Here is a 19708-nt window from a genome sequence, read left to right as displayed (position 1 = left end):
TACCGCGTTAATGCGCCGAAAGGCGTCAAAAAGGAAAAGTGATACCTAAGTTACGTTTGTTAATACGGGGGTAAGTGATCTCGCTTCTTTGGAGCGCCGTGTATATTAATATTATTTGTTATTTATTTCATACTGCAGACCACAACACGTGGTCCAAGCAGGACGGGCAATCACGAATCACAATGAGCAAAACAGTGAAGTACGCGTAATCACGAACTCAGTAATTAACAAAGTGAGTAAATTGAGGAAATATGTGCTGAGGAATATATTGAGGAATGTATTGAGGAATAAATATATTATATTCGTTACATGCCTAAGCTCGTGCGAAAGCAGGACGCGCTACTCACGCAGTTTTTCGCTGTGAAATAAATTCATGAAGGCTGAGTTGACCTTAATTGATGTCTAGCATTTTGACTTTGTTTCTGCTTCATTTCCGTGAGCCTTTCGAAACCTGCATGTGACGAAAGGCTGGATGTAACTAAAAATTGTGACCTTTCGTCAACTTCGCTACATCCAGGTTTGTTAAACCTGGAGGTAGCGAAGTTAACAAAAGTTCGCAATTTTTCGTTACATGCCGGTTTTGAGTAAATGAAGCCGAAAATAAACAAAATGTCACGCATCAGCGAAGGAGAGCTCACCATTGAAGGATTTATTTCAGTGAAAAACTGCGTGATTTCTTCCTGCGGCTTTCTTACAAGCTGAGGCCCCACACAATGCCTCAAGGAAGCGAGCTCCCTTGCCCCTGTTCACAAACTTAAGTATCGCTTTTCCTTTTGACACTTTTCGGTGCGTCAACACTTTTCAAGAACAAAACTTAATCTAGAACTTGATGCTCCTTTCCGCTCTCAAAAATGTTGGGAAGAAGTTACTCGCTGGTATATGTACTGGGCGCGACGGCGCGGCGTTCTTCTTTCTCGCCGGCTGATACCGCATTTAAAATTGCGAGCTTGTCTTGAAAAGACAAAACGTTTCGTTTTCTGGAAGCAGAACTCATTACCGACAAACCGACACCACAGATATCAGTGGAGACGCGCGACAACACACCGACAGGCAGTCGTAGCACTCCAAAATTTGTCTCGAAACGACACCGCACTCACACTGCACTCGAATGGTGGTTTGCGGTGCGGGTGGAAGAAAAAAGGAAGTGTGTGTTACTCTTTCTGCCTGGTGTCATGCCAAACAAGCAAAACCTGAAGGGTCTGCTACGTTAGCCACGGGATGGCGCTAGCCGCTCCGTTCATCATCATAATCATCCCATCATCATTACGAATTTCGTTTTTAGGCAATTCTGGACGTTTTTTAGCTGCTGGGTGCTTACAGTAGCGCTAATATTCACTAAATTATTAGAATTCCCCGTCCTATATTTCAGTGAAAGTGCAAATAGCAATGCCTCATCAGCTTAGCGCGTTCGTTACATCAAGGTTAACTGTCGCAATGCCTTCGTAACATAGAGGTCGCAAACACGTGGGCTTCAATGGGGCTGACAATGTGGAATTGAAAATTTTCGTTAAATCCAGGAATTCGTTAAGTAGAGGTTCGTTACATCCAGGTTTCAGTACATACTCCCTCCGCAGATGTGACTGCTTCACTGCGCAACATGTAATGTGGAAAGCAGGGTTACAAATACCAAGCTCACGCCAATGTTTTTAAAGTCGGCTTCATCTAGAAACTAAAATGCCTTGCTGGGAAGACGTGTCTGTAGGGGCTATTTTAGCCGTCTTGTATCAAAATGGGAAGGCCTTAGATCCTGTGTTTATTTTCATAATTTTTTTTTATAGTTGTACCGGTTTTAGTGCGACGGAGAAGCGTTTTCCAGAGAGCGTGACATGTTGGAAGCAAAGAATTCCGTCATATTTAGTGCTATAACAGCACTGTTAAAACCCAGTAAATGAAGTTTCGTATCCATGAAATTCCCAGTTGCGGGTATCCTTTGAAAAGAGGCTTCTATTCAATCCGGGTGCTCGAAAAACATGGTATCCTGATTTATCATACATATTCGGTAAGAATATAACGTTTTGTTCAGCTAATTCGATGCCATACCATTGCATATAAGGCTCGACAACGATGTTTATAGAAAAGTTCATGTACCTGCATTTCCACAAAGAGAATCGGGCCACTGTAGGCTCCATGAGAACTACGGTCACGTCATATCATAAGGATTGGCACTACCTTTTACTCATATGCTTCTACATTTGTTGTTGCCGTAAACATTTTCGAACAGGTAGCCCGTTCAGATCCTCTAACATCCCGTCGTTTAGAAAAGGAACATTCCAACCAAAGGGAGCAAATTCGGAAACACTCACGGAGATCTTGCGTGCAGACGTGTTGCTTACGAAGGCAACCACAATGTCGAGTTTCTTTATGTTTGTCCTGGTTTCTGAGTCCTGAAATAAAGAAAACAAAACCTTGGCAAAGCGAACTGTTAAGGTTCGCGCAAGCAGCAGACTGTAAGGAAACAACTTTTCACGACACAGCTAACGACGATACCAAACTTTTAGTTCAGAAGCTGCCGAACCAGCCGTTTTAATGAACCATGAAGACAAAATAAGTCTGGTTGATTGGAAATAAACCTTTGTCTAATGACAACAATTTTACCGCAAGCTTAAAAAAATTTTGAGATTATTAAATAAATCCGAAGGAGTAGTTCGGACACCCCGTTTCTCCACAATAACTTCACAGAATCTTCTTTCCGCGATCGAAAGCCATCAACCAACGCTACCGTACAGAGATATAATTAAGCGATTCTAGGGGGCTCCAGCATCGTTTGGTCGTGCCACTTGAATGCTAACACGCGAACTAGGCTTTTAATTGGTGGCCCGCATGGCGTTACCCCTGCCAATATTACGTAACACTTGCGCTAAAATGGTACATTCTTCAATATTTCAATTTATTTTATTTATTTACATACCTACTTCGACCTTTGGGCATTATAATAGGGAGGACAAGTAATCGATACAAAATACACGATTGCACACTCTTTACATGGTTGAATGGGAAAAAATCAATTGTAAGAAAACATACAAGGTTTAAATTAGTAAGCCTAACACTTCAGACCGTGAGTACAATACTAAACATACATGTGGTACATTCTGAGGGAGCGCATGAGACAGCACTAAGGAACAAAGTTTCGCCCAAGTAACAAGATACGTTCCTTAACACAGCACACTGCCTGACATTGCAAAGCATAAACAGCGAAGAAAGTTTCAAATGGCGAGTACATTTTTATCTACAAACATATTCTTGGAGAACAGCGGGGAAGGCTACATCAGAAGCAACTTCAATTAGTTCAGGAGGCTGGAGGTTCGATTCGCGTATTGTACGGGGAAAAAAGGAGTTTGTGTATGTGGTGGTGCGCGCGCATATTTCTTTTACATTAAGTAAGTAGTCGCGGCGCCCGGATATGTATGTTGGTGATTGTAGATAAGTCTCTGTTTAGTGGTGTGCGATTGAAGACACAACCTCGAAGGAAAGCGAGGCGGGAAGCAACGAGATCTTCCAAACGTATGTGCCGTTTTATTTCTGTGACGCTGCTTGTAAATGAGTAAATTCCGGTTATGAATCGGACCGCACGTTTCTGCATCGCTTCTAAGCTACTGACAAGAACTCCTGTATGCGGGTCCCACACAACAGACGCGTATTCGAGAATCGGGCGAACGTTGCTTAGGTAAACTGTTCTCTTGATAAGGGTGCCGTCCTGTGCACGTTGGTACTGCATTGCTACATAAATTGATTGCGCTAAAAAAGGGAGACACGGACGAAGTGCGCCGTGTGTGTCTGTGCTCACTTCGTCCGTGTCCCCACTTTTAGCGCAATAAATTTATTTAGTACTGTTCTCTTGCCATCTAGCGGCACGTGCCTAAAGTTCTGTTTAATGATATTAAGTGTTCGCCCTGCTTTTAAAGTGGTGCTTTGAACGTGACGATTACCATAAAAAATGATTAGCATGATTGCCATAAAAAAAGCGCCTCCAGTGGCTAGAATAGTTACTCAGGGCTTTCTTCCAAGACTATTTCAAAGGTTATTTCAAGCTTAACAGAGTTGTATTTCGCCTTCATGGCCCCTTTAAGTGCAGCATGCCTGCATGGAAGGGTCCTGTCATTGCAATTGTCGGTGACATGGCAGCCAGGTCTGTGAAAAGGCGACCGCCACTCTCCTTGGGATAACGGTAAACAACACAACGCATCTCCCAAATGAGCCCCGCTGCTGCTCCACGTCATGCCAACCTTAGTCGTGATCAGACATCGAAGTCGCACCGTAACATTGCATTGCCGCTACCTCTGCCGCAAACTATCGCTCGCGCGTTTACGAGATCCTGTGTAATGACAGCCACGAAGTTTCTGGCGGGGACTCCAACTCTCGGCACGCACCGAGAGAGCGTACGCAGTTCACGTGGACCGCAGTATGTAGATACCGTAAACGCTCGTTAATTCGAACTCGAAGAGGACCATAAAATTGTTCGAATTAAGCGGAGTAAGAATTCTGGGTGGGCGCTATAATGAATAGACATCGCGCCATACTGCGCAGGCAGAACCCAAAAAAGCCACCTCTGGACTGCTTATCGCCATTTAGGCGCAAACACGTTTCTTGCACAAGCCACCTGATCACAGGCCCATACCAGCGACCGAGGTACAAAGAGAAACCTGCAACAGCATGTGCCATTGCAGCGAAATAAGCTATCGCACCAGCTTATACATATATAGGGAGAGCGCTGCGCTGTTGTTTTTCGGTCTCATTGTGTTGCATCTCTAGTAAATTTGGTTTGTTTGGATTTGAAACACATTATAACCACGCTTGGCCACGTCGTTTACGAGGAGCGATGGAAACCAAGGGATCCCAGTTCAAATTAACCATTCTGGATATCGCCGAGTTTGAATTATCAGGAATCCACACCCTTTCCCTTAAATTATACAGGATTGTGCCAGGGACTAGGGCGTCAGTTCGAAGTAACTCTAAGTTCGAAGTAATCGAGTTCGAATTAACGAGCTTTTACGGTATTAGCATGGATTAAAAAAGGCGGCATTCTCATTTTCCCATTCCAATGTGCCTATTTCGACCTATCCCTGATTGGCTGAAAACAGACAACCGGATGTGAGGCAGTCAGGCGGCATAAGCAAGGCTGGGTGTCTGTTTCTGGGCAAGTGCCGCTACGTCAACATCTAAATGGACGCAAAATAAATGGACGCAACTCAGAATTCCTCTTTAGAAGCGCTACCGATGACAAAGTAGAAGATGGGAACTTGTGCTCTCGCTTATTGAAAGCAGTACGCACGACATAACCAATCGGCGAATCTGATAGAGGCTGCTTCGTTCCCACATCGTGAGTGAACTTCGTGCGCGTGATTATATTACCTAAACTTCGTTCCCTGCTGCATTGCCTACAGCAATGTGGTCCCCCCAAGAGCTGCCTAAAAGCTGTTAACCCTGAAGCTGAACACGCCGGCAGGGTGCACCGGAATCAACTAGACGAGCAATGGCAGCCCAACGCACCGTCTGTTTTGGTAGGTGGGATGCGCGGATAGACCTCGCATCCGTGAGTTACTGCGACGGTGTGGAAAAACTGCGCATTGTGCGGTAGCGCCACCATAGTGGCGATGTGCCGCTTTTCCGATGTTAGTAACGCAGTCCTGTGTACCTTTAGTATTTCGCTATTCTCGCTGAGTCGGTAGAGTTTGGCGATTCGTTCAGTCACAGCGTACCCTCGGTGAGGTTCCTTCCAGCGGTGCAGAAAAGTAGCTGCCTGCATAACCAGCCCAAGTGGTGTAACTGGTAGTCTAACCAGGTGAGGCCTATATGGTCAGGATGGTGGGATTTTATGTGCCGCTAGCTACCCATTTCTCTACTGCCGCAATAAGTAGGGGCAATCGTTTTTAGTGGAGGGTTAGGAGAGATACAGGGCTCGTTTCTTTTTCTTTTAGCGGAGCCATTATGCAGTTTGTACACTGCATGGCTGGCGGAGAAAAATACAGCAGCTACATTTTCTACCAACCTCATTGCGTGGTCCCTCGAATACAGGTTATTAATGAAGTGACATCTTATAATCACTTTTCTTCTTTTCTCTCGCGTAGATGCGTGGATATCCTAAGTCGTTGTTTTCAAGAGCGTGCCCCCTTTGTAAGAGAAAGCGTGAAATTGAGAGCCGTGTTCGCCGCGCGCACGTGAAATGTTCTCACCATCCCGTTTTTCCCCCTCATGGGGTACATATGGCTTGCATGTAAACAAACCCACAAGTTTCACTTTCCGACCTGAACTCTCACCTCGTTCCCCATGTGCTGGCCCTGAGTTTGCGACGACGCTGACAGAAAAACAGCAGAAATGAAGCAGCGAATTTCGCTGTTTGCAATAAAACGAACTATGGGCCCTACGCTGTGCGGCTATGCAGGCTCACATGCCAAAACGAGCCCTAAGGAAAGCGAATTCTGATACGTGAAGTCATTGCACTTAATTTTTAACCCTGACAATGATGGCTCTTCGTCGGCGGCGGTGACATAAGATTGGCGTGGTTCACAACGCTACTCGCCGCAGTGGCTCAGTGGCAAAAGCATGGTGCTGCTGAGACCAAGGTGGCCGGTTCGATTCCCTGGCCGCGGCGGCCACTTTTCTGATGAAGGCGAAAAGCAAAAACACCCGTGTGTCCGAGATTTCGGCGCGCGGTAAAGGTCCCCTCAGGTGGTTGAAATTAATTCGGAGCCCTCTTCCACTACGGCGCGTCTCACAGCCCGGGTGTAACGTCTGCGCGTTGAACATGAACGATCAATGGACGACAGCACAACTGTGGCGTTAACGCTCATGGGGCCTGCGAAACGAAACCGCCGTCTCACCACTTTCTTGGCGTCGATGGATACCACGATGGCTGCCGCCTTGGCGCTCTTGGCCTGCTCGATGAGCTGGTCGTTGGTGGTGTTGGCGCAGCGGTCCAGAAGAACCACCTTTCCCTCGAAGCTGCGCCGCTCGTACTCGCACTCGGTGTCGTTCAGTGCGTTCAGGAACGGATGGTACTCCTGCACGCGCCACCAGAACGTCAAAGATCACTCTCACCGACATTGGTTGTGAGAAGTAAATCATCTCTTCCATCTAACAAACCCGTGCTGCTGCGCAGACTATGTCGTCTGTTGACGGATATGTGGGGCGTTTCTTTTCCTAAACTAACTATTTCGATGTTGTACACCGACAACGAAGTGGTACTAAAAGTGCTGCACTCGCAAATTGATTAAAACTGCCTATACGAGTCGAGTTCAAGGTGAAGACAGTTGTATTCTCTTTTTGGGCGACAACAGACGCAGGCATATGAATGTGACTATCTAGAAGTCCCATGCTGTCCTCAGAGGTTGCGGCATCATGGTGGCACAATTGGGAAATTTAAAAGGAAAACGCTGCCAAGGATGTTTCTTTCTTTCTTTTTTTGCGTTGTTCGAGATCAGCGACTTCATCACTGGGCACTGCCGAAGCCGCTGATAAACAGCAAGCGCTGCTTTCTCTCTGGAAGTTCGCGTTCTCCACAGGCGTTGACCGCGAAATGTAAGCTATAAACATTTGCCGCTCTTTTTTTGTCGTTTCCTATGCAGACAGGTGGGTCAACCCTCTCTAGTGAATTTCTGTTTTGTTATTGCGTAGCACTTGCTGCCGAGTATCGCCACAACCAGAACTCTGTTAACGCCCTCCGTTTGCACAAAACCGCCTTACTGCTGAATTTAAAGCAGGGTGTCGAACCGGAATTTTTTCGGGTTCGGTTCGGGTTCGGGTTCAAGCCTTTCGGGTTCGGTTCGGGTTCAGTTCCAGAGCATCATTCCGTTCCGGTTCGAACCGGTTTGAACCGGTTCAAACGGGTTCAAACGGGTTCGAAGAAAAAAAGCAGGCGTGTTTTTTCTGTTAAATTTTGTGCAACGTTTTCATTTCCTTTTAAAGTCGGCATAAAAACAAAGTCATAATGAAGGTTTCTTTGTCCAAATATTTTGTCTTCGCCAAACTAAAGCGACCGTGCAACACTTTTTTCAACTTTTTTCTAAATCTTGAGTGCTTGCAGAAAGTAGTCAACCAACACATTAGATTATGGGGTCGCAATGTGCCTCAGCCAAAAATTACTGCTCTCTCCTCGTCAGATAACATAGAATCTTGCTCAAAATATTTTTCTCTCCTTCCCGGTTTTCGCGTTCTTCGACCGCTGAATGACTTCATTACAGCGGTGTAGCGGCTGTTTGCCGGCTTTCCTTAAGTTGCAGAATAAAACGCATTTGATAGCCACTTAAAAAAAGCCACAAAAGCGAAGCAGAAACGGAAGGTGTATCCGCAGCGACGAGCAAATCACGCACTGTTGCTCTGTGCTGGCAAGAGCTATAGTTTTCGCAGTGCTTCACGATGCCTCATCAAAGAAGTGCCCACGCATAAAGAGGGAGGTGGCTGTCTTGAAGCAGATGGTGAGGGACCACTCCACGCACAAGGAGGCTGCGGCGACGGTACGACAGCGGCGGCGTCACCGGTCTCGACGCCGGAGATCTTCAAACAAGGCTGGCCATTCTCCATCGAACGCCTCTACGCAAGCGGGTCCGCCACTAGTTCAACTACTTACACCACCGCTACCCCCGAGGCCGCCGGCACCCCCACCGCCTCCGCAGCCTCCGGCCTCGCCGGATTCGCCGAGTTGTCGCAACGAGGTACAACAAACCTCGCCGGTTGACGCATGGCCCCCGCTGTCACCGAGTGTACCTCCTTCTGAGCCCCAACGCTCAGTACTGAAGACAGTCACGAGATCTTCCGCCCCGGCTTCGTCTTCAGATCGGCAAGTCGTCGCGGTCCTGAGGTCCCTCATGAATGCCATTCGCACATTGCTCACCAGTCTGAATACACCTTCTGCGTTGAGTGCACTTCAGATACTGGAGGCCCTGGATCCAGTACTTGCAAGTCTCGGATAAGCAAGGACCATGGAGAACGCACGTTCTTCATTGAGTACGGATATCAAGGAGGCTTCCATTTTTCAGTGGAACGCCAGAGGACTAATGTCGCGTATTTCAGATCTTCGCCAGTTTGTCTTTATGAAATCTATTCCTATACTTGTCATCTGCGAACCGAACATATCCAAACCTATTCGGATATCTGGCTATGAACTTTTTTTATCAGCCACACTAGGGGAGCCCAGCAAAGTCGCAGTCTTCATCAGGCGTGAACTGTCCTACGTTCACCATTTTGTGCAACCTTACAGGGGTAATGAGTACGTCTGTCTTACCATCAGAAAGCGCCAGCTCACTTTCACTCTGGTGGGTGTATACCTACACCCGACATCTCGCTTTCAACGGAAGAGGCTGGATGACATATTAAGCACAACAACGGGTCCATAGGTAATTACTGGTGATTTCAATGCACACCACATGCTTTGGGGAAGCCCAAACACCAACAGGCGAGGTCGGAGCTTAGTAGCTTTTGCCTCAGACCATGGGCTGTGCCTACTATACGACGGAAGCCCCACTTATTTGCGTGGAACGAACTACGGCAGTTGTTTAGACTTGACGTTTGTGTCACGATGTTTATCGGCCCGTGCACAGTGGTTCCCAGACATAGAAACTCGTCGAAGCGACCACATTCCAACCTATTTAAAGATAAATGGATTACGAAGTTCCTTCGATCCTAATGTTATTCGGGTAACCGATTGGTCGAAGTTCCAATCAAGGATGGACGAAATTTGCCGGAGCGATGAGCTTGAAAATCTAGAGTCCGTCATTGAAAGCACACTCCAAGCCTGCAAGCGTTCCGTCAGGCTGTCTCCAAAAGTGACCGAGTTTGACGTGGAGCTGGAACGCCTTCGTGCTGTTCGTCGCCGCGCCGAACGCAGATACCGGCGAGCGAAATGTCTCGAAGATTTGTGAATTTGCAGACGAACGCAAAAGAAGATCACAGCGACGCATTGCCCAAGTGCAAGTACAACGTTGGAAATCTTTTTGTGACACGCTGGACCCTCGCAAGCCTTTGTCGATGATATGGAAAACTGTGCAAGGGCTAATGACTCCTGTACAGCAGCGCTCCCAATTGAAGGCCCTGGCTATTCACCAGAACCGCCGAGAGCTCGAGTGGCCGAGGACTTCTGAGTGAGGATAGCCAGTGGAGCAGGCCCTTCTGGGCTACTGCTCGCCAGTGACATCCCTGCATCGCGGGATTCAATGATGGACGTTCCATTTAGCATGGAAGAACTGCAGGCGGCATTGGCTGCATGCAAGCGATCTTCGTCTCCTGGGCCTGATGGAGTTACATACGCTGCTCTCCGTCACCTTGGCAAGGATGCCCGACAAGCCTTGCCGGAATATTTCAACGACCTATGGTGTGATGGTTCCGTTCCTCAAAAATGGAAGACCAGCCGCCTCGTTCCGCTCCTGAATCCCGGAAAATCTATGCTGGATCCAATGGCATACCGACCAATTGCGCTTGCAAGTTGCGTTGGAAAGCTGATGGAGCAAATCATTTTCGCACGTCTGGAGTGGTTCCTGGAGCGTTACAATGTCTACCCTGATGCCATGGCTGGATTCCGTCGTTGACGCTCATCCATTGACTGCGTTATCGATTTGGTGACTTTTGTGCAGCAGCGGAAAAGTGCGAAGCGGATATGTGCTGCGTTGTTCCTCGACGTTAAAGAGGCCTACGATAACGTGGAGCACGATGCGATTCTTAAAGTACTGCAGGCTGTGGGGCTCGGTGGCCGGGTCTACCAGTGGATACGGAACTACCTAACAGAGAGGTCATTCTTTGTTATGACTGCAGATGGGCCGACATCAGCTCACTATACTCACCGTGGTGTTCCCCAAGGAGGCGTCCTGAGCCCTACACTGTTCAACCTTACACTAATTGGCTTGATTTCTCGCCTTCCAAGGAGGGTTCACGTGTCGATATACGCCGACGATATATGTGTTTGGGCAGATGGCGTGACTCGTCGGCATGTGCGCGCCCGACTGCAAAATGCCGCAGACTTGACGACCTCATATCTACACGGACAAGGGTTGGAAATATCCAGCAGCAAATGCGCCGTGCTTCCGTTTACACGAAAGCCTATGTATGCATACCCTTTGTATATTAATGGTGAAAGGGTGTCTTATGTGAGAAATCACAAGTTTCTCGGCAGTGTTGTCGACAGAGGCCTTTCTTGGAGCGCTCATGTTAACGTTCTAAAGAAGAGGCTCTCTGCAGTGGTGCATGTGCTCAAACTCATCGGCGGCAAGACGTGGGGAACACCACTGAAGTCGATGTTACAGCTCTACAACGCGCTGTTCTTGGGCTGTCTGCGATACAGTGCCCCTGTCCTTTCTGGAGCGTGCCGCACAACTACTCGGTCACTTCAGGGTATACAAGCTCAGGCCCTGCGAACCTGTCTTGGCCTAGCACGATGTACGTCCACAGCAGCGACCATTGCCCTGGCTCGAAATCACCCTTTGTCAACCTTTGTGGACGTTGAAATACTCAGGATACATATCAGGCACCTCGCCCGTCTACCTGATCATCACCTCGCGGAAATACCAGCGACCCGTCCCCGGGCGTCATTCGCAAGGGTAGTAGCTGCCCACAACACCAGCATTCCATCGAACTACACGCCGGCGATGAGACCGCTCGTTCCGCTGTGGTGTGTGATGCAGCCCCGAGTGTGCCTAGATATTGCAGGAGTGACTAAAAAACGTGATCTTCCAATTCCGGCCCTGCAACAGCTCGCTTTGAAGTACATGCACGAGACATACAGTGACCGAACCCATGTATACACTGATGCCTCGGTAACATCGTCGGGTTCTGCCGGAGCTGTTGTTATACCACGACTGTCACTGTGCAGCAAATTCAAGATAGCCAATCTTACAACATCCACGGCTACAGAACTTCCGGCCATCCGTAGCGCTCTTCACACCATCGAGCAAAGTTCGTGCCGCCGATGGGCTATCTTCTGTGATTCCAAGCCTGCACTTCAGTCACTCCAGTCAGCGCTGTGCCGAGGACCTCACGAACAGCTCCTGACAGAAATAAGAATGGTGTACGACCGTGCTGCCCGGGCGGGTCATGATGTCACCTTACAGTGGTTTCCGAGCCACTGCGGCATTGTCGGAAACGAAAGTGCGGACGCTGCCGCCCGGCTGGCGCATCAAACAGCGACAACTGTACTCATCCCATTGTCTAGGACGGACGCAGCTAGGACCCTCCGGATTCTTGCCCGGGAAACAGCTATCTCCCAATGGTGTCAAGAAGATTTCACATGTGCACGCATTGGTGCCCTTGACCCACACCTGCAACGTCTCCTTCCACTAGGCCTCCCACGGTACTGACGCAACTCTTCTTTGCCGTCTCTGGCTGGGGGTGCCATTCACAAATGCTTACTCGTACTTAATAGGAATGGCAGCAAGGGCGGAGTGCGAAACGTGCGGCACATCGGAGACGATACGCCACGTTTTATGCGAGTGCCCACGCTACTCGCCTGCAAGGAAGAAGCTGTCATCAGCACTGAGGAACTTAGACTCTCGGCGGCCATTTTCGGAGGAGAAGATTCTGTGCCACTGCCCTTCTCAGTCATCCGCTCAGAAGGCGACTAAGGACCTATTACGTTTTCTACGGGCGACGAACTTGAACACTGGGCTATAGACTGAGAGCCTCCAGTGTCAATCACTGTCAGTGCCTCAGTGCTGGGCATACGTGTCTGGTCCAACTTTTCCTCTTTTTTTCCTCTCTCTTTTTTGCCCATTTCCCCTTTCCCACGTGCAGGATAGCAAACTAGGCTCTAGCCAGGTTAACTTTCCTGCCTTTCTTCTGGATTCTTCCTTCCTTCCTTCCAGATGCGAAGAAGAGTGAAAGCGTTTATCGAAAGTGTTGATTTATGTATTTACTGCTTTTTTATTTATTTATCTTTTTATTTATGTATTTATTTATTTATTTATTTATTTATTTATTTATTTATTTATTTATTTATTTATTGTTGGGTTTAACGCGCCGACGCAACGCCGACGACGAGGCGCGCCATAGTGGAGGGCTCCGGATTAATTTTGACCACTGGGGATCTTTACGTGCGCCGAAATTTCGGACACATGGACGTTTTCGCTTTTCGCTTCCATCAGAAAAGCGGCCGCCGCGGCCGGGAATCTAAACCGCATCTGTGTGCCTCAGCAGCGCAACGCCTTAGCCACGGAGCCACCGCGGCGAGTTTATCTAAAGTGTTGAAGAGCTCCTTTAACTGTACCTGCAAAATGTTTTCTCTGGTAGTGTGACGAGTATGTGGCGGCGGGCTGCCAAGCGTGGCAGGTGGCATTTAGAGAAATTTCCTTCTGCTCATCTTTTATCTCCTAACAAAGCTGTTAGAAAGAAACAATGGCTATAAAGACTCATTGAACGGCGTGTATAGGACGGCATTGGATAGGGAACCATCGGAGATAGGAACTTGCTAATGTCCCTTCAACGACCGGTGACAGCGATTGGGCTCTAGGAAATATGATAGCCAAGTGAAGTCACAAGCAGCAGTAATGATCACTTGTAGAGAGAGAGAGAGAGAGAGAGAGAGAGGAGAGAGAGGAGAGAGAGAGAGAGAGAGAGAGAGAGAGAGAGAGAGAGAGAGAGAGAGAGAGAGAGAGAGAGAGAGAGAGAGAGGAGAGAGAGAGAGAGAGAGAGAGAGAGAGAGAGAGAGTGAGAGAGAGAGAGAGAGAGAGAGAGAGAGAGAAGTTTAATTCAATGGAGGCAAAGTTTCAGAGAGGCGTCCTCATTCGAGGGGGGCCGAATGGACAGCCGTTTCCATCAAGAGCAACTGATCTTCCAGGCCGGAGCTGCCCATGGCTGTCTCCCAAATCTCTATGGAAACGTGGAGGTTGGATGGATCTACGGCACACTTGTCGCAGCCGCCTACTATGTGTATGAGGTTCCCAGGATCCCCACAGAAGCAACAAAATGGAGAGACTTGTGTCCCGTCAAAGAGGTGAAGTCTGGTGTTGTGTGGGAAGGTGTATGCCCACAGGGTGCGGAGTAATCTTTCCTGGTTAATCGGTAGCAATTTGTGCGGGGAAGAATACGTTCTATGAAAGAGGCCATAGTGCCGAGTAACTTCCTGATCTGTGACTGCAGGATGCATGCACTCGGGCCGGGCTTCATCAGCGCTGACTAAGTGAGTCAAATCTCGACCCACGAGGTTGTTGATCTTGTTTGCCGGGGATGCCAGTATGAGCTGGTCTCGTGACTGGTCTCGTATGTGGTCTCTGATTGATCATCGGAAGTGTTGTAACATGCAATCAACCTTTGGCAAAGTTGGGCCACACCTGCTAAGAGTCTGTTATGAGAGTTTTGGCGCCGCTTTGGCTAAGCGCACGTGCTATCGCCGCTTCCTCAGCTTAGAGGGGGCTGTGTTCGGGGGTTGAGATGCTACACCTGTGGGAGGCTGCAGAACGGTAACACAAAGAAAGAGAAGGTATTGAAGAATGCTATCTGGCGTCTCTTGCATCAAACCAGTTGATCGCTCCCCCCTTTTTTTCTTGCAGTTTAGTTTTTTACAATTGTCTCCCCTCATATATACACACGTTTTGAAAACCCTTTGATGAATATAAAATATGCATTAGGCAATTAGTTTTTAACTTTAGTGCGAGATGTCAATTTTAATATAGCAACAACATAATAGCGCAATACGGGCATAAAGAAAGACCTTTTATAGCATTCAGGCGGTCGTCACATAACTTTGCGGCTACTTTGTGCGTAACAAAATTTTCTGAATGGTCGAGAAGGAGAACGCTGCAAAATTTCCATATGCCAAGGGCCCCAAAGATATCATGTTTGGTCCGACCGCCAAATCCGCCTTAACTGACCCGCTAATTCCTTTAATCCAAATTAATCAACGCACCAGTCCCACTAATTCATATTAGCTCATTCACTCACCTAACTAATTCACCCCAGTCTACCCGCTAACCCGCACTAATCGACTTCAATCCATCCGCCTCTTAAGTTTAAGGTTGAGCAGATTCAAGATAACATGAAAATGCTATCAAATATACTTTAAAAGTGGAAATTAGGATTCCCCATTTTTTATATCTCATGTTCTCTTAGAGCAGTAACCAAAAGACACAACGGCATTGTATACAAGAAAAAGTGACGTTAATTTTGCGAACTGCGAGTGTTCGTGTCTCAGTGCTGTTTGTATATAACTTCCCATTCAAACTAGAATAAGTGGAAGATATGGATTTATTGTTGATGGTATCCCTGAAGGCCTTCACAAGCGGACAGGGATGCATGCGAATTAACAACACATTGAAAACTTTGCACGATTTTAAACACCATGTAGATAGAAACCATGAAGAATATTCCATGATATGTTGCCTCGTAATATGCGTTATAACTTAGGTTATGCTAAATGTAAAAGTTAATTGGGAGGGATGGGCAGTACTTAACGCAAACTGATAGCATATACCGACAACTTTACATTAAATTGAGGGCAATAATTAGAAAAGAACATGATGGGCCTTGGGAACTGCAGACTACGCAAAATATTTCATGGTTCTATCTGGCGAGTGGCATAATTTCTTGAGACGCAAGGTAGGGTACCGAAATGAAAAACTAGAAATCGCATTTTTGAGGTCCCGGAACCGGTTCGGAACGGTTCCTTCGATTCGTTCCGGTTCGGGTTCAGTTCCAAAATGGCGGAAAAAATACGGTTCCGGTTCAGTTCCGGTTCCGGGCAAAAATTCGGGTTCGGTTCCGGTTTTCGGTTCGGTTCCGGTTCCGGTTCGACACCCTGATTTAAAGCATATGTGCTCCCATGAAGATGACTGGTAAGAAAATTTAAAATACAAATATGCGATCAAATATAACCATGAAAAATCTAAAAATGAAGTAACGAAACCAAACTAATGTGTTTCTTTTACACCGCCCTGGATAAAATAAGGTAATGAAAAGCAATATAAACAACAAATTCTATGAATAAACTATCTGATAAAAATACGTGCAATATACACTGGCCCCACAAAATGTACAAAAATCAAAATGCCTGAAAGGAGCATACTCAAAATTTTTAAAAATGCCGAAAACGTCCGAGACGTATAATTCCCGGTAGATGTATAAAAATGCGTAATTGTAAGCTTAACACATTTAATCATCATAATCGTGCAAGTGGAGTGCGAGAGCTTGCCTGTGCGGTGCATGTTAACATCGAATACACTGCGCCGAGTTTACAGGCACGCGAGTCTATAAAACACAATGCAAGCGCACTATAGCACAACCACCAACTGACTTAATTTTTCGACCCTGTCTGAAAACTGGAGAAACGGGAACAATGCATAATAAAAACACACACCAGGCAGATATCTGGATTCTCTCCGCGATAATTTAAAAGCTGTCCCATTGTACTCTCGTGGCCGCCCTCAGAGATTATTACATGCACTCGCCCCCAGCCTCTAACCGCACACGAGGTGCGTCTTTCTGCATGAGGAGAATTTCCTTATTTATGACTGGCAGGGATGATGTATGCGCCATGGCTGCCGCTTAATGCTAGCAAGACGAGTCATGCACGAATCAGAGAGAGTGTTCTCCTCACCGCATCTTCCTCCTTCTTCGGGAGGTTCTTGACGGCCGGAAGGTAGGCGGCACAGAAGAAGACCGGGCTGGCGTTCGTCGCCTTCAGCACCACAATCGCCTCCTCGGCCCGGTTCGAACCGCGGGCGTGCTGCGGCAACAAAAAAGAAAAGCTTGCACACCGTAGCTGTATACGTTTAATCACCCCCATTTCCCGCCACCGTGCGGATCGAAAACTGAGTGTGCGCAGCTGAAGTTCAGGGACTTTGTTCAGAGAACGAAAACAATTCTTTAACAAAAATTACACCCGTTCCACTCAATGTGAAAACTGTCGGAAGTGCAGAGCAGTGATTCGCCATAATGGGCTGTGGCGCTGTTATCGGCTCACTTTTACCACCCATCATGCTCTTCGCCACCCTGTCTCATTCCTCTCCTCATACATTAGCGGAAGTTTTTCCTACGCCTTTCAAATTTCCCGCCTTCGCAGTGCTCGCGCGCCCCCTGCCTAAAACTGCGCCAGCGGGAGTTCTGTTCTTTTAAAAAGGATAGTCTTTCTTGGGCTACTAAAACGCCGCAATTTGAGTCTGTCTGTCTGCCTGCCTGTCTGTCAGTTACCCGATTCGGACACCCGGCCAAAGTGAAATAAAATCTGCCCAATAGTCTTATATACTCACAGCCACATCTAAACGTCTAAGCCCGGTGTCAGTGTTCATACTTGTCGAACAAGAACAAGACATCACGCAAATTTTAGGCAAAAAATCAATACATAAGTGATATTTGCAGTGTTCCTTAATTTAAAAATTCGTGGATTCCAGGCTTTGTGACAGCAAGTCAACGACAGAAAACAGTCCCCGGCTGTTGCCAGCGCTACCTCCTGGCGGCATTTAGGAATCAAACGGCAATACCAACGGCAATGGTCCCGTGCTCATCCCTGCGGGAAAACTGAAGGGCGGTGGAGCAGGAAAAACTGCTGATTTCACTAGCTCCTCCTATTGGAGTAGCTCTTCAAGAGTTTTGTAGCGTGAGCCACACTGGCCGAGGTTGAGCAGTTTCGCGTGTCTCCTGGAGAGCCGTGCTGCGCATGCGCGAGAAGTGACGTCTCACGGCGCACAGCTGGCGTGCCGGAGCCGCCGCCGCCGCGACTGGACTGGACTGGATTGGAGTGGATGGAATTGGATTAGATTAGATTGAATTAAATTGAATTGCATTGAATTGCATTGGATTGGAAATTGTTTTAGCAGCAGTAAGCGTGATAATCAGCTAATCCTAGACAACCAAGAACACTAAGAATAACCGGCTGAACCTTAGCTCACGACGTATATCCTGGCATAGCCAAGCCAAAACACTGCAAGTTTTCGACATGTGCTGAGCTAAAACGACGGAATCTCCCCATGCATCATATTGCTCGCACTATCCCGTGTATTGTTTAACTCTCGCTCACTGGCTACCACTAGTGCTCCTGTTGTTTCCCGTTTCGCAAGGTTACCAGGCATGTTCCCCGCTGCATTCCATGAAATTGCCTTTACCTTCTCAGATGAACGTGAAAAAAAAAAGTGATGCAAGGGTTACAGCGGAAGTAGCACTCAACGTAGCCCCTTTCGTGCTGGGTCCGGTTGCGTCGGGTAGAGCGGTAGGCGTGACACAAAACGGTAACGGCCGCTACTCTCGTAGTGGCCGTTGCCAGGTTTGAATACGACACTCACGAAATGCGGCGAATCGAATTTAGTGGTCTTCCGGGCTAGCAGCAGTTTGATTCATGAACATGCATTTTGAAACTTCCTACCCTTTACCTTTACTCTACACTACGAAGCTTTAAGTCTCAAAGAGCGAGCCACCTGGATGCTTCAGCCTTTCGGTATAGTCCGTTCTTTAAATCAATAAAGGCGGTAACACTGAGGGACCGCCATCCTCCGTCGCAGATAAAAAAGAGAATGGAAGTGTATTTTGATGTCTCCTTTTGCTCAATCTCGTCATAGGGTTGCGACCTTTCCCCCAAAAGAAAATTGGCCCTCCGGGGGGGTGGGGGGGGAAGGGGTATAGAGAAGATTGAATTTGTGTTGGAAAACAGACGCCGTGTGTTTTTTGACATGCAATGCCGGTTATTGTAGTGAGAAATCAACATAAAATTTGCGCAGAAAGTGCTTAAGAGTGTCGAAAAAGGAAACCTAAACGTGATTTTCTGGAAACAGGTGACGTATTTTCTTTGCTAACGTGTCTTTGCGCAGCTTGTCGGTACATATTTATTGTCGTAGTCGCTGAATTGACGCTTATAAAACGCCAAAACGATCATAATCGTGGCAGAATGACCAAAACACCGGCCAATGACGACCGGTTTTAGGTATGGACCGGCAAACGGCCCGCTGTCTAAAAAACCGGGCGGGCGGGTCAAAAACCGGCCAGGTGGCAACCCGAGGAGGCAACGAGGAACCGGGTAAAAGCTTTCAAATCGCTTTGTGCGTCTTGTTCGCGGTGGTAAGGGGGCCTCCTGTTGTAGCGAGGAGGCCCTTGAAGCCTCCTCGCTCTCACCATTTTGACCAAGTATTCACCTAAAGCGCGGCAGCAAATACTGTTATCTACCCTGATCTTCAAGCACATATTTAGCACTCCGTCGGGGGAGCAGGCACTGTACACTTGTCCGCTCTTGTCTCATTAACACATCAAGCGTGTGCACTATTTCGTAGGCCTAGTTCAGGCAACATCGGTTACACAAACAGCCACCGCTGCGGCTCCCGTCCCTGGTAAAGCCTGAAGGACGCTGCGGCGACAGTACTTACTCCTGCGAGCATGAAAGCGAAGAGGAGCCGGAGGCAGCCGGCGGCAAGGAGGCTGGCGTTCATTTTCGAGGCAGCCGGGAACAAACTGCAGCGGCCGTGTTCTTCTTATCCTATTCTGATGATGACATCTTGAGAGGTATCGTTGATGATGGCGATAACCTTGCGGATTTATTATGCTGCTCGGATAATAATGATCGCTACTACTGTAACTTATTCCATTGTTCATGTCCGTGTCACAGGGCCATTTTAAAGTGAAAGGCTTCCGCGCGCAATACTGCGAAACCGCGCCGTTGTGGATGTTGTTGTTGTGGTTGTCAGGTCAAGAAAATGGTCACCTCATGAGAGCTAATAAATAAAATGCACCACGTTTGATCCGGTGTGAAATGAACCTGTGTCTGCAAAGCAGCAAGGCAGCGCTCTACCAACTGTGCCGTCTTTAGTAGCGTGAG

General features: G+C 47.7%; 1 protein-coding gene across 1 annotated transcript in view; it reads right to left on the bottom strand.

The window, feature by feature from the left end:
• The window catches only part of LOC144146747 (signal peptide peptidase-like 2B), a 66200-nt gene extending 46878 nt beyond the window's left edge, over positions 1 to 19322 (bottom strand). The window contains exons 1-4 of the mRNA XM_077678671.1: positions 19260 to 19322; positions 16508 to 16636; positions 6819 to 6998; positions 2304 to 2384 (exon numbers count right to left, since the gene is read on the bottom strand). Of these exons, the coding sequence (XP_077534797.1) occupies positions 2304 to 2384; positions 6819 to 6998; positions 16508 to 16636; positions 19260 to 19322 (453 nt within the window). The remainder of the gene's footprint in view (positions 1 to 2303; positions 2385 to 6818; positions 6999 to 16507; positions 16637 to 19259) is intronic.
• Positions 19323 to 19708: the final 386 nt, after the last annotated feature.

Source organism: Haemaphysalis longicornis, unplaced genomic scaffold (genome assembly GCF_048455015.1).
Source record: "Haemaphysalis longicornis isolate Haplotype H1 unplaced genomic scaffold, Haemaphysalis longicornis Haplotype H1 scaffold_7, whole genome shotgun sequence".
Classification (NCBI taxonomy): Eukaryota; Metazoa; Arthropoda; class Arachnida; order Ixodida; family Ixodidae; genus Haemaphysalis; species Haemaphysalis longicornis.
The sequence above is the reverse complement of the archived record's forward strand: the minus strand, read 5'-3'. Positions and strand labels throughout refer to the sequence as shown.